Raw genomic sequence first — 15,170 nt, forward strand, 5'->3', positions numbered from 1 at the left:
CCTCAGAGACAGGCATAAACACACACACACACCTAAAAAGCAATATTAGTTACATTTACCATGCACTGCTGGAGGGAATACGTAATTACATTTGACAGAATAAGCTCGCTGCTTGGGGATGAATCCAAGCACAAAAAATAAAATAATATTAAAGACGGGAGCACCTTAGAAGCCACTGCAGACTTCAAAGAAGACAGCAGATAAACATCAGTGAGATATACATAATGCACGGGGCAAAATCTGCTCTGCGAGAATGGTAATGAGGAACAAAAGCAGGATATAAACTCAGCAGGCATGCTGGGCGGCCCCAAATAAATATGCACATATCACAATACTGAAGGAAATATTCTTTCTCACTTTCTGTGTGTGTGTGAGGAAGGTGCAGCTCCTTTTGAATGCAGGACACCGTTTCATGCGAGGCCAGAGTTCATCCTGCCTGCTGGTGACTCCTGGGTGATTAAGCAGCGAGATATTATAGAGGTGCTGCATATGTGTATGCAAAGCAGGTGCTTTGCCGCTATCTGAAACAGCCTGCTTTGAGGTATCAGCCTGCAGCCTCTCTGAGCGTCTCTGGGCCGCACAGGCCCGTCTCTGTCTGAGCTAATCATGTATCATATTCAGGCGATTACTGGTTGTTATCAGGTCTGGATGAGATGAGCTGGAGAGCAGTGTAAGTTTTGTACTCTGTCAGGTAAACGTCATGTCAGGCGAGACATCGGGGAAGTCCAGTGTAGTGCATCCATACAGAGGAAAACCGCATTATTTCAGCATTGTTTGAATCTTATACGCCTTATTGCCTCTGTGTGTGTGTGTGTGTGTGTGTGTGTGTGTGTGTGTGTGTGTGTGTGTGTGTGTGCCTTTGTATGCGAGAAAGTGAGATGCGAGGTAATAAAGGGAAAAGTGTACTCGCATAAGAAGTGCTGTGCTTTGGAAAAAAGAGAGCTAAGGCCGCCAGAAGAGTCATCAAAATGTATTCCAACCCTGAACCCAAAAAAAGTGAAACGCTGTGCAAAACATACAGAAAACAGAATGTGACAACTTGCTAATCCTTTCAGACGTATACTCAATCGAAAACAGTACAAAGATATATTAATGTTTGACCTCATCAGCTTCATTGATTTTTCAAAATATCTGCTTATTCTGAATTTGATGCAGCAACACGTCTCAAATAAGTTTGGACAGGAGCAACTAAAGACTGGGAAAGATGTGGAATGCTCCAAAAACACCTGTTTGGATCATTCCACAGGTAAACAGGCTCATTGGTAACAGGGGATAGTATCATGATTGGGTCTGAAAAGGGCATCCTGGAAAGGCTCAGTTGTTCAGTTGTTAAGTGGCACGTTGGCTCAGTGATAACACTGTCGCCTCACAGCTAGAAGGTCCCCAGTTCGAATCCCGCTGTGGGTGCTGGGCGTGTCCTCCACCATGCCTTTGGTGCCTGCTGCTTGCTGTGGAGTTTGCATGTTCTCCCCGTGTTCACCTCCTTAAAAATACCCCCCATGCTTAAAGACATGCAAGAAGATCACCACCTGACCAACGGTGACAACTGGTCCCCGGGCACCGGTCGACTGGCAGCCCACCGCTCCTGGTCTGCCGTGGAGGAAGGACTGACCATGGATGGGTCAAAAAGCGGGAAAGAATTTCACAGATGCATGACGTGTGCAGTTTCCCCCTCAACTCTGCATGTTGTGTGTAAAGGAATTAATTAATAAAGGAATTCTTCTTCTTCTTAAACAATTTCAGTCAGTTTTTTTCAGGGTTGTATTATTAATCATTCTGTTGTTAAGTAAGTGACAAAACAAGCTTTTTAAAAACTAAAACCTGCAAAATGATGACTTTATCTTTCCCAGAAACCTTAGTTTCATGCTCACTCACGCTTTTCTTGCGTGTCTCTTCATCCCAGTCTTTCCTGGTTGTCTTCAGCCTTGTGTCACAGTCACTTCCTGGAAACCTTTGTTCTTTCCTCAGAACTCTTACAGGATTAAACAAGAACATATCAGCATCTGGTGGACCTGCACAGCCCTGTATGTTTCTCTATCTCTCACACTGATATACAGCAGAGTCCGAATGTTGAGAGCACTCAAAGGCGGCTCTTTGATTTGCAAGCCTTGTTTCAAGTCTTCTGTTGTGGAGACCCAGCACATCCGCAATCCTTTGATACATGTCAACATAAAAGGGTTTTTGTGCTCGGGGCTGCGCGAAAGTCGGTGCTTTCGGTGTGGAGGGCTGGTGGTAGCGTTTGATGCGGTAGGTCAGGCTGCACTAACTTCGCCTCACGCAGGGGGATGTGCCGCTGCAGCTGCGTTTAATCCGTAAGAGCATTTGAGTGGGACACCAGATTGTTTATGTAGTCCATTGAAAAGGAGCTGGCACAAGTGTGTGTGTGTTCAGGAGGAGGAGGTGGAGGTGGTGGAGGAGGAGGGGGGGGGAGCGCAGCTTACGATCCATCTGTCCCTGTTTTCCCCACAACTCAACACAGAGGCAGACAGTGAGGGGAGGCTGGGACAGACCTGAGCCCTTGTACTGGTTTAATTAAAACACGTCATTTGAACCTTTTTTTGGCGCAGACGATAACAAGCCCATCCCAACACACAGCTTCACAGAGGAGGAAAGAAACACACACCAGGCAATTAAAGACTCATTTACTCATCCGCCAATTATTCACCCGAGCCTTTCTTGGATCTGTCGCGTGCAGCCCTGTGAGGCCTTTCACTACAGGCAGGCCATTATTCACTGAGTGCCAGGACTGCCACGGGTGGAAAATCAGGGACTGAATGAGACACACGTAACACTGATTCCTGGAGAAAAGGCTCTTCTGCTGCAGATTAGGGTACATTTTCACTGTGACAGCTGGATGGAGGACATACTTTTAAAAAGAGGAAAGAGTCGTGCTAATTATCCATTTCTAATCATGTTTTATTAACTTTTATTCTCTTTAATTCTTGGAAAAAAAAGACAAAATCTTTAAAAACTAAAAATGAGTCAATATAACAAACAGCGGAATAACAACGCGTGATGACCAGAATGATACCCACAGATGTTTAACACCCGAAATCCACACAAGTGAACTAAAGACAAAAACTGAAGGTCTTCTTTCATCCCACACATTTCTTTTTGCTCAACACAAACTCAGGGATTTGCTGTATTGCTTGGTTGTACTCCTCCACAAATCATACAGTTTAACAGCTTGAAAAAGAAAAAAAACAAACAAAAAAACAAAAAAACAAAACCCAAAACACCCACAAGTTGGTAATTTCAGCTATTATGCTGTAGATTTGAAACCAAATATGATACGATGAAACATAATTATTTAGCAATCTGCCCAATTACATTTAATTTGCATCCAAATTTACAGTGCAGTGGGACAAGATCAGACCAATCACACGGATAAATAAAAAGTGAACAAAGGAAATGAAATCGAAACATTTTCAGCCTTTGGTTAAGAAGATAAAATAAACAGCAGGTACACTGGGTAAAGAGCTAAAAAAAGAGTTACGCTTTGGTTCATAAATACAGAATAAACCCTGAAAATCTAAACAAAAACAGTCTTAATCTCAGCGTTTAACGAGGAAGTTTAAAGGCGCTACACTCGGCGTCTAAGGCGGATAGAAATCGACGCCGTTAGATAAAACCCTTGTGTCGCTTGCTGAGTGTTGCACCTCTAAGATGCTTCACCTCCTGTCTGGTGGTAAAACAGACCATTAAGTGAGAGATAGAAGGGATTCTGTCACGATGGAGTGCAGTGAATCTAAAACAGGCAGTAAAACCGGAAAGGATTACAATTTATCTTCTGAGTCAACCCAAAATGACTCGAGCAGGACAGCCAGCTGATACGATCTGGCACCGGCTCTTTGTGGATGCTTATTACAATACTGTCACAAGAAAAACGTGGCATTTGCAGCTCAATGGGACAATCTACTATATAATGGTTAGTGATATTTCCCTTAAATTGCACAAAAAACAACAACTGTAAATCAAAAGGGCAATAAAGCATGTTGGAGACTGCTCTACATTGTCACACCAGCAGCTGCAAAGGTCGTGTACCACTGTAGCACTCAACTCTGTGGATTAAATCAATAGTGTTACCAGGAACTCGGGCCTGAAATACGTAAAAATCCGTAACTATGTCGGACGTGTATGCATAGACATAGAAATGTTTCAGGCAGTTCTTATAAAGACTGTAAACCAGAGAGGAAAGAGGCTTGAGAAGGGTTGTTCTTCACTCACACACAGTTTATCAGCTGTCTTTTCTGTCTTAAAGATGACTTTTTGGGGGTGTTTTTACTTTCTTTGGGAGAGTGACAGCTGGAGACACACACGGCATGCTCTACATGGTACGCGCTCGATCAGGTGAGCTACGGGGACGCTCACACCTGTCGGACATCAAATGCTGGAGTGTTAGTCCCTCAGAGGAGCTCCTCGCTGTTAAAGCTGTGAAATAAAGAACCACAGCGCTGCCTTACATTGTGATAAAACATCTTCCTGTGGTTACATGTATAAGAAGGTGGGAATGACGCTCACTAAAATGAGAAAATCGTTAAACGCTTGATTCCAAAGTGAAGTTTCAATTCGCCTCTCTGACACAACCAAGATGGAGCGCGAGCAGGCAAGACGGCTGTCAGACAGCGTTAAAGACACGACGAGATAAAAACAGGCTGGAGGTAGAAAACCGAGGCCTGTTTAATTTTAGTGTTGCTTCTCTGTTCCAGACGCTGAGGGAAACAGGAACTCTGCTGACAGCTGTGACCTACTGGTGTGAGACATAAACAAGACGAACAAGACTAAAACAAAGCGGACAGAGCTAACAGACTCTCAGACGTTCCATTAAATGAAGGAGCTGGAGGTATTTTCTTTGTCAGGCTCTTGCGCTTCACAGCTAATTCCGCTCCACGACTGGGGCGCAGATGTGGTGCAGAGAAGACTGAAGAAATGAAAGAAACTCAAGTGGAACGAGAAAGAAAGCGCCACGGGTGTAATACTCGCGGTTTGGTCTGTACCTCGGCTTCAGGATCATAGTCTGGTTCATGACGTGGTTAAAATGAAGGATGTTTTCAGAAATCTTTGCTCAAAGGATCTGAGGAGATTTAGCTCACATGACACAAACAAAGGTGGAACACACTGACCCTAATGTCTAAAAGAGGGTTACCTGAGTAAAATGTTGAAGACAGCGAAAAACTAAATGAAACACGCAAAACTCAAATTCATCTCCATGTATGTGCAACCCCGATTCCAAATGAGGTCGGGACGCTGCAGAAAACGTGAATAAAAGCAGAATGTGATCACTTACAAACTCACTTTTTTAACAGGAACAGTTTTACCCTAACCCATGCAGTAACATCCTTTATCCACTCATGTGTTCACAAAGTGGTGAACCTCGCTCCATCCTCGCTTGTGAACGGCTGAGCCACTCGAGGGTGCCCCTTTCAGACCCAATCATGATACTATCACCTGTTACCAATGAGCCTGATTAACAGGTGTTTTTGGAGCAACGCTGACTTGCTACTGTTTACAATTGACAGCATGTCAAAAAGGACTGGAAGATGTCACATTCTGTTTCATTTCTGGTTTACACGCGTCCCAACTTTTCTGGAATCAGGGTTGTAGGTCCTGTTCATACATGAGGGGGAAGGATATTTGAAACGCCTTTCCAAAATAACGCAGTCCAACGCAACACAACCGCTCACTAAAACCACTCGTTGGGCTGGATTGCATTCAATGTAGAGAATCTAGTTACAAACCTGTTTCATAGGTTATTAGAAAACCAAAATATTCACCAACACATGTCAGAAGCTCTCCAGAGTCCTCTCGCCATGCGGCACTGTTATCCGGGGTTAATGGCAGACACTGAAGTTACACACAAACTCAATGAGTCGGCCGGAAAATTGACAGAGATTTTCCACGTGGACCACAACGTAACAGACCTACAGGGTTACTCATCAGTTTGCTGTTCTATTAGAGCTCCTTCTCATCTACAGTCCGTCTTCCTCTGGACACTGTCCGTATTATTGCACAGTAAAGAGTTTATTAGCTGCTAACACACGGCAGCTGCACTGTTAAAGTAACTGCTAAAAAAATACTAAAAGCCATTTGTGATGAAGTCTTTCACACTCACGCACTTCTGCTGCTTCTGAACACACTTCTTCTCTCCGTATCGCATCAATCCGTGGTCCGGCCCCCGAAAACAAAGCACCACGGCGTGTGGAGCGTTACACCACCTCGAAGTCGCGGTGAGCCGAGGGACGGTTTGGATGACTCTTAAGGAACAGGGAGATGAAGCTTTAAGTGGGCCAGGAAAAACGCTAATGATGATGTTTGATGACGATGGCCCCGGTGGTGGCGGGTCAGGCGTGCTGTACCGCCAGCTCCTGTCCTATGAAGCGGCGCAGGCGCTCCAGATACTGGCTGTACAATTCAATGTCGTTGTGTCCCGCTCCCTCCACCCACAGAGGCTCCACAGCCTTGGGGCAGCGCTCAAACAGCGCCAGGCCGTGGGAGAAGTCGATCACCTCGTCCTCGGTGCCGTGGATGATGAGCACAGGGGATGTGATTTTGGACACTTTCTCGATGCTGAAAAGGGGGAAAAGAGGAGAGGAGGATAATTATTTACTTCCCCGAGCCGATAAAAGATGTGAAGGCAGATTGCACAGATCAGGTCAGCAGTGATGTACAGTTTGGCTCAAACAGCGCTGGCTCTCTGGATCAGGTCATAAACTGTGACATCAAAGTCGGTTAGTCTTAATGCATCTGCGAAGCTTTATTATTGCAATGCTGCTACAGTAAATTGTTTGGGCTATAAAACATATTCATTGCTTTGAGACTGTCCGTCTTTCGGTTGCTCCCCGTTAGGTATCGCCACAGCCGATCATCTGTTTCCATCTCGCTGGCAAACTGGGCTCAGCCAAAACCAGCATGGAAATGTGATTTTATGATCCGCGTATTTCATTTGGCAGAGGCTTTTTACGCCGGATGCTCTTTCTGAGGCAACCCCCCCCCATTCATCTGGCCTTGGGATTGGAAATTAGTAATGCACTGGCAAGACACTTAGACATGTGAACAGGAGGAGGTGGGGATCGAACCGCCAGCCCTGCGATGTGGACAACCCTGTAGACGACCCACTGAGCCTCACGAGCCACAGCCGCCGCCTCTATTGCTTTGATGTACGGGGATATTTTTCTGCCGTGGTTTCTGTTTAGCAAAAACAGACCCATGTGTTGAATCAGTGACTGACAAATAATGGTTTTACATCCTGGGTGCAACTAAATGATTACATGTGTAAATAGTCCAGTTTTTACCTTTGGATAGAATACAAACACGAGTCCTGCCGTTAGTTTATGAATCTGATCTACAGAAATTAACGTATTTATTACCAAACGAGATATAAAAACCAGACACCTCCTTTAAAAGTCTTTAAGTATAACCAAGTTCCATGAAATAATGGATTTTACCTTGGAAAGAGGAGAGGAAGGTACAGATACACAGAGAGAAAGGAGGGATGCCAGCTGCCCACTCTGAATGTGAACAACAGGCGAACACTGGAGGCTTTCTCAGCTCACTACACACACAGCAAGGCATTCCCTGGTTTCCTACCACCTCTGCTCCTCACCCACTTGTACCATCTGGGACTAGACTCTGCGTTAAGGCTGCCAGTGGCTGCTATTGACCTTCGTCAGACTCTGCCACTAAAACTAAACTGACAACGAGAACAGAAGGGATAGAGTCTCACTAATGATAGCATTACTCTGCGTCGTTACTGTCCGGGCCAAGGGAATTGTTTCGTGGCCAAGGTTTAAAAATAAAAGCACAGTAAACACACATTACAGTGAACACCCACATTACAATCGCGCACAAATGTGGGGCACCAGATCTCTCCAGAGTGGGAGGTTGTTACTGAATATGAAGCCATAAAAGAATATCTGACAAGTACAGGGCAAGAAAGGGCTTTTTCACAACCAGCCACCTGCTTTCTACAGTATTACTACCTCGTGTTAAAGGGATCAGATCAGTTTGATTTGAGCTGCTTATTAATACCGTGTTTTTTAAAAAAGATGGACTTGTACTTATAAATAACAGGCTGCAAGTGAAACACTGCTGTTGACAGTTTTATATTAAAAAGGTACACTATGCTGGATTTCCCTAAAAAACAAAGTATAGACTCATACAAAGGTAATTCGCACTCAATCATCACTTCCAACCCACCACACACCGCCACACACGTGGGTATTTGTCTGCAGAGACCCTGCCCTCTGCCTGTATTTCCTTTTGTTTTCCTTATTTTGCTGTGGTCAGGACGTTTCTGGGCTGCAACTTTCAGCAAATAACAGCGCGCAGGTGAGGTCAGGACTTTATAAAATGGTAGTGAACAGGCTAACACTGTGTTCCCTGTCATCAATGTCTGAAGCTCAGGAAGCTAAGCTAACTTACCTTGTCTGAACACAAAAACAGGTAGCTAATGTAGCGGTTGGCTTGCTGCCTGCTGGAGGGAATTGTAGGAACTGTAATGAAGTTATCATGACACATAATTATTGCCTGTTAGCAGGAAAGGCTGAAGACGTCTAAACTCGCTGGCTATTTAGAGCCAGTGATCCAACTGTTAGCGTAGCTGTTCTTCGACAAAACACAAACAATTCCATTAAAATTAACACATTATTTGTTAGAATTTTTGCAAGACACCTCATTTCCATTTTCCTGCAGCTAGCCAGGTTCACTGCTCTTATGTACGTACGTGATGCCGCAGGTGCGACACTGAGCTGTGTGCGCTCTGATAACTGCAGTCGCGTGCTGCTGGTGGCGTCAATCCGGGGTCAAACGTGAATGTTGTGTTTGCAAACAGTAGCCGACAATTCCCGCATGGTATACCTTTACGTTTACACTCAAGAAATCATGCGTTGTATAGACCTTTCTAAACTGGCAACACTGCTCTTATTTCCTGTGGCAGTGTTTCTTAATAACTAAGTAATATAAAATAACATTGGACCCAATCTTTGCCCTGACATTGTAATTCCACAGAAAAAGTCAAAGCACCCAGGCACGCGTGACAGATTTAATATGCTTCATGTGACGTTCCTCATTATTTACTGATCTTGACAGAATCTCTGTTCTAAACTGACACAAATATGAGCTGCAGCTGTACGGCAGAGCATCATGTTTGAAAAGGTGCAGGATAACGCAGACCTCTGGCATGCCGGTCCATCTCTGAAACATTACAGTATTCATATAGCCTACTCACTTCTTAGAACATCAAATAAAACTGACATCCACACACGAACCAAGATAAGAAAAACTGAAATCATGACACCAAAATGCACCCTGAAACGGCAGGAGCTGTTCTTTCAGCGCAGATGTTTGTCTTGGACAAGAAATGCTCTCACAAGTGCAAGTGGCAATTACGCTCTTCTGCTGGCAGATCCGTAATTACGTGGAAATGCCAACTGGCAGTAAAACAGTCTGCATGTGTGTATTATGTTTGCAACGACACCGTATTTAAGGATTTTATGAGACCGAGATAGAGACAGAGGAGAAGATAAAGACTCCGCTGTTGTAGAAACATTTCTTTGACAAGAGCCAATTATAAATTGAATGTCATATATCACACACGTAAATGTAATCACACCACGCACACATTTAAAGGTGGCGTGAGTCATTCTGGAGAAAGACTGTTGATTAAATTCAGCGAATATTTCCAAGCGGTCTGCTAGCTTTACATTCTGTGTGCACGCTGGAAAAAAGTCAAATTTCTGCGCGCACACACACACACACACACACACACACACACACACACACACACACACACACACACACACACACACACACACACACACACACACACACACACACACACACACACACACACACACACACACACACACACACTCTGTACATGGGAAACAGCGCTAATCAAGCCAATCGTCACCAGGTGGCGTTCATACTCGTGCGCAGGACGAGGAGGGGAGATGAGGGGAGCGAGAGGGACGATAAATCTGGCATGCTAATGCGTAATCACATTGTGTAGGAGAGATGGCAACATCAACAATCTTTCTGCACAGTGACTCACCCCATCATTAATTAACATTAAAGATGCTTCATATATTTCCTTGTGTTTTACACTTGAGGCTGATTAAGACAGACAGGTGCAAAGCAAGACGGTGAGGAAACTTACTTGGGGAACGCGTCGAAGCAGTACGTCTTCTTTGTGTCTGGAAAGGCCACTCTCATGCCGGATGTGAGAGGTGAGTGAAGAACCACGGCAGCACACTCATACCGTGACGCCAGGTCCACAGTGGGTACCGTACCAATGCTCTGTCCATACAGGATAATATTCTCTGGGCTGATGCCATACCTGGTTAAGACCAAACACACAAAGAAAGCCTTGTAGTGCAGACTGATGGAAGGTGTGACAAACCATAATTTAATAACAAAAGATTTTTAACAATCATGTTGAAATGACATAATGAAGATTGACAGCGACCACAAATGTAAATTCACCTCAACCAACCCTTAGTCAAAGCTCTGAGGTGTCATGTCTTCCCAGGGCGACAGCCACATTAAGGCAGCTCTGCTTTCACTAATGAGATACTTTATCACACCGCTGCGTCCTTGAGAGACACCTTCCCCCCAGCCTTACTTATCTTCATCCATCCTTCTCACTCCGTCTTATTCCCACGGGACCTGTCCCCACTCTGCTCTCTTCATCCCAGCTCTGTCCTGATCACAACCTCTGCCACCTTGATTCACCCCGTCCTCGCGTCTTTACTTGACCCTCTTCTACCTCAATTAATATTTCATCCCGTCTTGCTGCTATGCACAGCAGAGGTAGATCTGAATCCATCCACATTTTTTCACATGGTTTGCTTTGCTCCTAATCTAAACTACGCGTCCTGTCTCTGCAGAGCAAGACGCCGTGTAATACAACAACCCTTGAAGGACACATATGGGCCAATTATATCATAACAAACCGTGTGCGCAGGGCGTGCCAGGCAGCATCGATGTCTGAGTAGAGGTTCTTCTCAGTGGGCTTGCCAGTGCTGACGCCGTAGCCTGAGTAGTCGTAGGAAAAGATGTTACAGTTGATGCGAGTGCCAAGGCCGATGTAGAAACTGCTCATCTGGCCCAGGTCGACTGCATTACCGTGGGAGAAGAGCACTGTAAATCTGAAAGGACAGGCGTACAAAAGACAGGTTAGCAGATGGGCCAACAGTTAATGAGGCACAGAGGTCTCTATCGCTGACAAGTGCTTTAGTTATATCTGGAAATATAACAGTCTATAGATTCTTATTATTACATGAGAAATGTCCTTATTTATTGCAAATGTCTAGATTGTATATTATAGCTAAATATACCCGCTGCATCTGTTACATCTTTAGTTGAGGCTTTGTGTAGACTTTGGCAACTCTTCTGCGCTTCATTTGAAGCAGACAGAGGCACATGAGGATCAACATGAAAACACACACAAACAAACCGAAGACATCACAATCTAGTTCATCACATTTCTCCGTCCAACCACAAGCAACCTGTTGTAAAGATAAACATCACCATGTCACCTGGACAGCGTGCCAACACGTCTTTGTCTGAAAACGCTGCTGCATGCTGGAGGATTAGTTTACCACAGCTGACTCTTGTCAAATGCCTCTCACTTCTAAGCATTTTGTACAACCTGAGAAGCAGGGTGTCCTCTATAAAAGCTGGGTATTCTAGCCCTTGCCTTTTATTCATGAATGCATGTTGCGCTCCCTGGAGAAATCGGATACTTTTTCTACACAACTGACTCTTTTGAGATGCTCCCTCAGTGGTTTTGTTTATGAGCCCGCATCGCCCGTGGCTTTGCTCCTGGTCTCTCCACTGAGAATGTGGGATAACAATGACTCTGCCATATCAGGTCGAGTTTGGATTCATTCTTGTGTAATACTAGATAGACATTAATACAAGACACACAGAGTGTAACACAAGCCTGTCCATGTCTTTTTAATTGATTTGGTAAATTAATCAGCAGCAGCGCAGTGCAGCAGGATGAGCATAAAACTTAACTTTTACATCTCAGCACATAAAATATAATTTCTACTTCGGTTAAATGATGTGATCACTTCTCATAAAACTATCCACAAATCACTGCCAATAAATTCAGCGACAAAGTCTTCAAGGAGAGAAAGCCAGATACCTGAAAATGTTTTGTCTCTGACTCACCGAGAACTGCCATCTTGTCACTGAGTGTGACACTTTTTTATTATGATCATTATCGTTCACCAGAATTAATGACAGCAGGTGAAACTCAACATTCAAGTTAGACAAACCTAAAGGAGACACAGGAATGGAAAAAACAGAACAACAAAAGAATCTGTTAAAACGAATGGCAGCGGCCCATGGAAAAGCAGGAAGAGAAAATCTTTGAGTCAGCAGAGTAAACATGGAGACGAGTAAAGGAAGCAGACCTGAATCTGAGTGGAAGAGGACTGACAAGAAAGGAGGCAGCGGAAATGATTCTGAGGAAGTGTGACACACTCATAAAATGACTAAGAAAGGTCGAGCAAGTTGTGGGCTACAACACAGATATGTAAAAGTCAATCAAGTAGAAGTTAGTTACCGCCTTGACTCAGAAGGTAGGTAGAACCTTTCAAACTACCCACCTGGCATTGGGAACACAGCGAATGTACATGCAGCCGACTCGGTTTCCTCGGCTGGAGCGAGTGAGGAACACCTCTGTCGTGTCCAGCTCTCTCTGCGAGTACTGAAACTCTGCCCGCTCCGTCAGGTGGAGCTTCCATCTCCCCTCCACGGCCCCGGCCCCAGCGACTGACGCACCGCTCCGCGCCCGCAGGCTGGACGTGCCCGTCACCCCCGTTGCGGCGGGGCCCGCCTCCGGGTCTGGTAGAAAGGCGTACGTGGGCTCCGGGGGCAGGAAGGCGAGCTTGGCTGCGATGCGGCTGGGGCAGGGCGGGCAGCAGAACAGGCAGCAGAGCTCGCTGAGAGAGAGGCCATTCATTCTTCACTGTGCAGGAGGATGACAAGAGGATCACTGTGCTGTTGAATCGCACATCATCCCAGTGTTAACACAATGGGACACTTATAACAACGTAATGTACGAGACATTTGATCCAAGTGTGGCAACAGTGACAATGAAAATGTTTCTACAACTGCTGGTTTTTTAGATTATAAGGGATTAAATAAACAGAAAATATGTTACAATTCCTTTTACAAATTGCTTTTATGGTCGACAAGCAGACCCTGAAACATTTTGTTCATTGTCACTTAAGACAAAAAAAGCATGAATGTGAAGCATCTGTGCTAATAATGGACTTATATGAGTAACCAATTAACTGTTCAAGCTCTAAAACTGAATGCTCCTTGGATGTTGGTTAAACTTAATAAGCAGTTCACTTGAGGCTCTGATAAACCATGATAATTACAATCCATCACTTTAACATATTTCAACGCTATTAAATAACAAATAAGCCAATTATGAAGATCATTACTGGATGTGACCCCACATGACTTCACTCCAAACGCACGTGTACACAAAAAGACATCAACAGTAGACCTACCTGTTGAGCCGAGGAGCTTAATCTAAGACGAAGTCAAAACCAGGTTGTGCCGAAACAAAAACAAGACAGACTTCCTCCACTTCAGCCCAAACCAAACACAGGACACTGTGAGCGAAGTGTCCTGTCAGCAGAGGGGAAAAGTCGTGGAGCCCACCGGCTGACAGGGTTGTGTTATTTACGATGTGTCTGCGGTGTTTTCCGTGTGCTGACTGTAGTCCCCATCACATCCATTTTCTCCCCTAGTTCGGTGACTTCTTCGGATACTCTGTGCTGTTTCCCAAACGAGCCCTGGACGCTTGAGGAAAGCGATAACTTGTTTTTTTTTTTTTTTTAACTTGTGTTGACAGTGAAGAACAAACGTCTCCAAAGCAGCCTTGACTTCAAAGTGACCAAAACTAACCCTGAACGCTTTTGAGTAGCAATTAAACACGCACAGCTCGGCTCCCTCCTGTCCCAACGAGGGATATATCAAGTTATATTTTCCAGGAGAGAGAAGGTATTTGTCTGCGCGCAACAGCTAAAGCTAAGCTTAAGCTAGCAAGAAGACATAAACACGGCTGCTCAGTAAAAACAAAGCTCGTTCGCGGACTAACGACGTGAAACGCCGCTAACACACAGCGTCCGACGCGTGTATTTGTCTCCGTGAATTCATTACGGACGGTGCTGGCGTGTCCTCTGACTTTACGGGTGGCGTCTTGTCATTTAAATCCATATAGCTTACGTGCGGTGTTTTCCTACTTCTCTGCCGTTTCACCGCATCCGGAAGCGACAGCTGACAGGATGTGACGTAATGAGTTTCCATTGGACAATTAAGGGAAACCTGTTATCAGCGTGGGTGACGTTGGAGTAAAAGATGACTTATTTGAACTTAATTGTTCAATTTTTACCTTTGAAGAAAAAAAATGAGACAGTATCTTTTGCATTGTATTGCTTAGTATTGGTGACTAGATGATTAATTAAAGTCCATTACAACTTATTTGTTTGTTATTAGGAATACACGACCGGCCCCACCCCCATCCAAAACACACACGCACGCACACACACAGAGGAGTTTTTCCTGCTATTCCTGAGAAAGAAGCTTTACTGGTACTGCAAATGTCAGCCTTTCAACTAGTCATTTAGTCCACCCATAGGCAAAAGAAATAGGCCACCATGTCACAGATCCTGCACCTCCACACACTGGTGTTTTCCATTAATCTGTGTGATCAGATGTCTTTTTGGGTTAAAAGACACATGTCTCTGGACACCCATAGGCCTCTGAAAACACATGCACAGTGAGTGGACCATGGTGTCCAGAGGCATAATTATGACACTATTGCAGAAAAGATATGGACGGGGGTTCACATAGAGGGTTAAACAAAGGTGGAAATTAAACAATTTTCCAACAACTTTTGTGACAAATCTGATTTAAATACACACGGTACACACATGCCCCCACCACAGGCAGGACACTGTACTTGTTATGATTCTTACTTGGTGACCTCCCAAAGGCCACAATCAATGGATGTTTATTTTTGCCCACATTTTTCCCACAGTCGCACACCACATCCAATAACTTTCCAGGTTTTATACGGTGAAATGTGAGACTGTGTTTTGGGGTAAAAGATATTCCACTGGTCAAATTTATTTTAATACACT

General features: G+C 44.6%; 1 protein-coding gene across 2 annotated transcripts; it reads right to left on the minus strand.

Annotated features, from left to right (window-relative positions):
* Positions 1 to 2,899: 2,899 nt before the first annotated feature.
* abhd17ab (abhydrolase domain containing 17A, depalmitoylase b) lies at positions 2,900 to 13,672 on the minus strand. Of its 2 annotated transcripts, none has more exons than XM_070960316.1 (5): positions 13,533 to 13,672; positions 12,618 to 12,979; positions 10,953 to 11,147; positions 10,157 to 10,336; positions 2,900 to 6,567 (listed from the first exon to the last, which is right to left on the minus strand). In XM_070960316.1, exons 2-5 carry the CDS (start codon positions 12,971 to 12,973, stop codon positions 6,342 to 6,344), a joined length of 957 nt encoding a protein of 318 aa, XP_070816417.1. In that variant the 5' UTR covers positions 12,974 to 12,979; positions 13,533 to 13,672; the 3' UTR covers positions 2,900 to 6,341. The 2 variants fall into 2 exon arrangements, with proteins under 2 accessions (XP_070816417.1, XP_070816418.1); XM_070960317.1 differs by having other exon boundaries at positions 12,618 to 13,011; positions 13,533 to 13,654.
* Between the last annotated feature and the right edge of the window lie 1,498 nt (positions 13,673 to 15,170).

Source organism: Chaetodon trifascialis, chromosome 4, assembly GCF_039877785.1.
Source record: "Chaetodon trifascialis isolate fChaTrf1 chromosome 4, fChaTrf1.hap1, whole genome shotgun sequence".
Taxonomy (NCBI): domain Eukaryota; kingdom Metazoa; phylum Chordata; class Actinopteri; order Chaetodontiformes; family Chaetodontidae; genus Chaetodon; species Chaetodon trifascialis.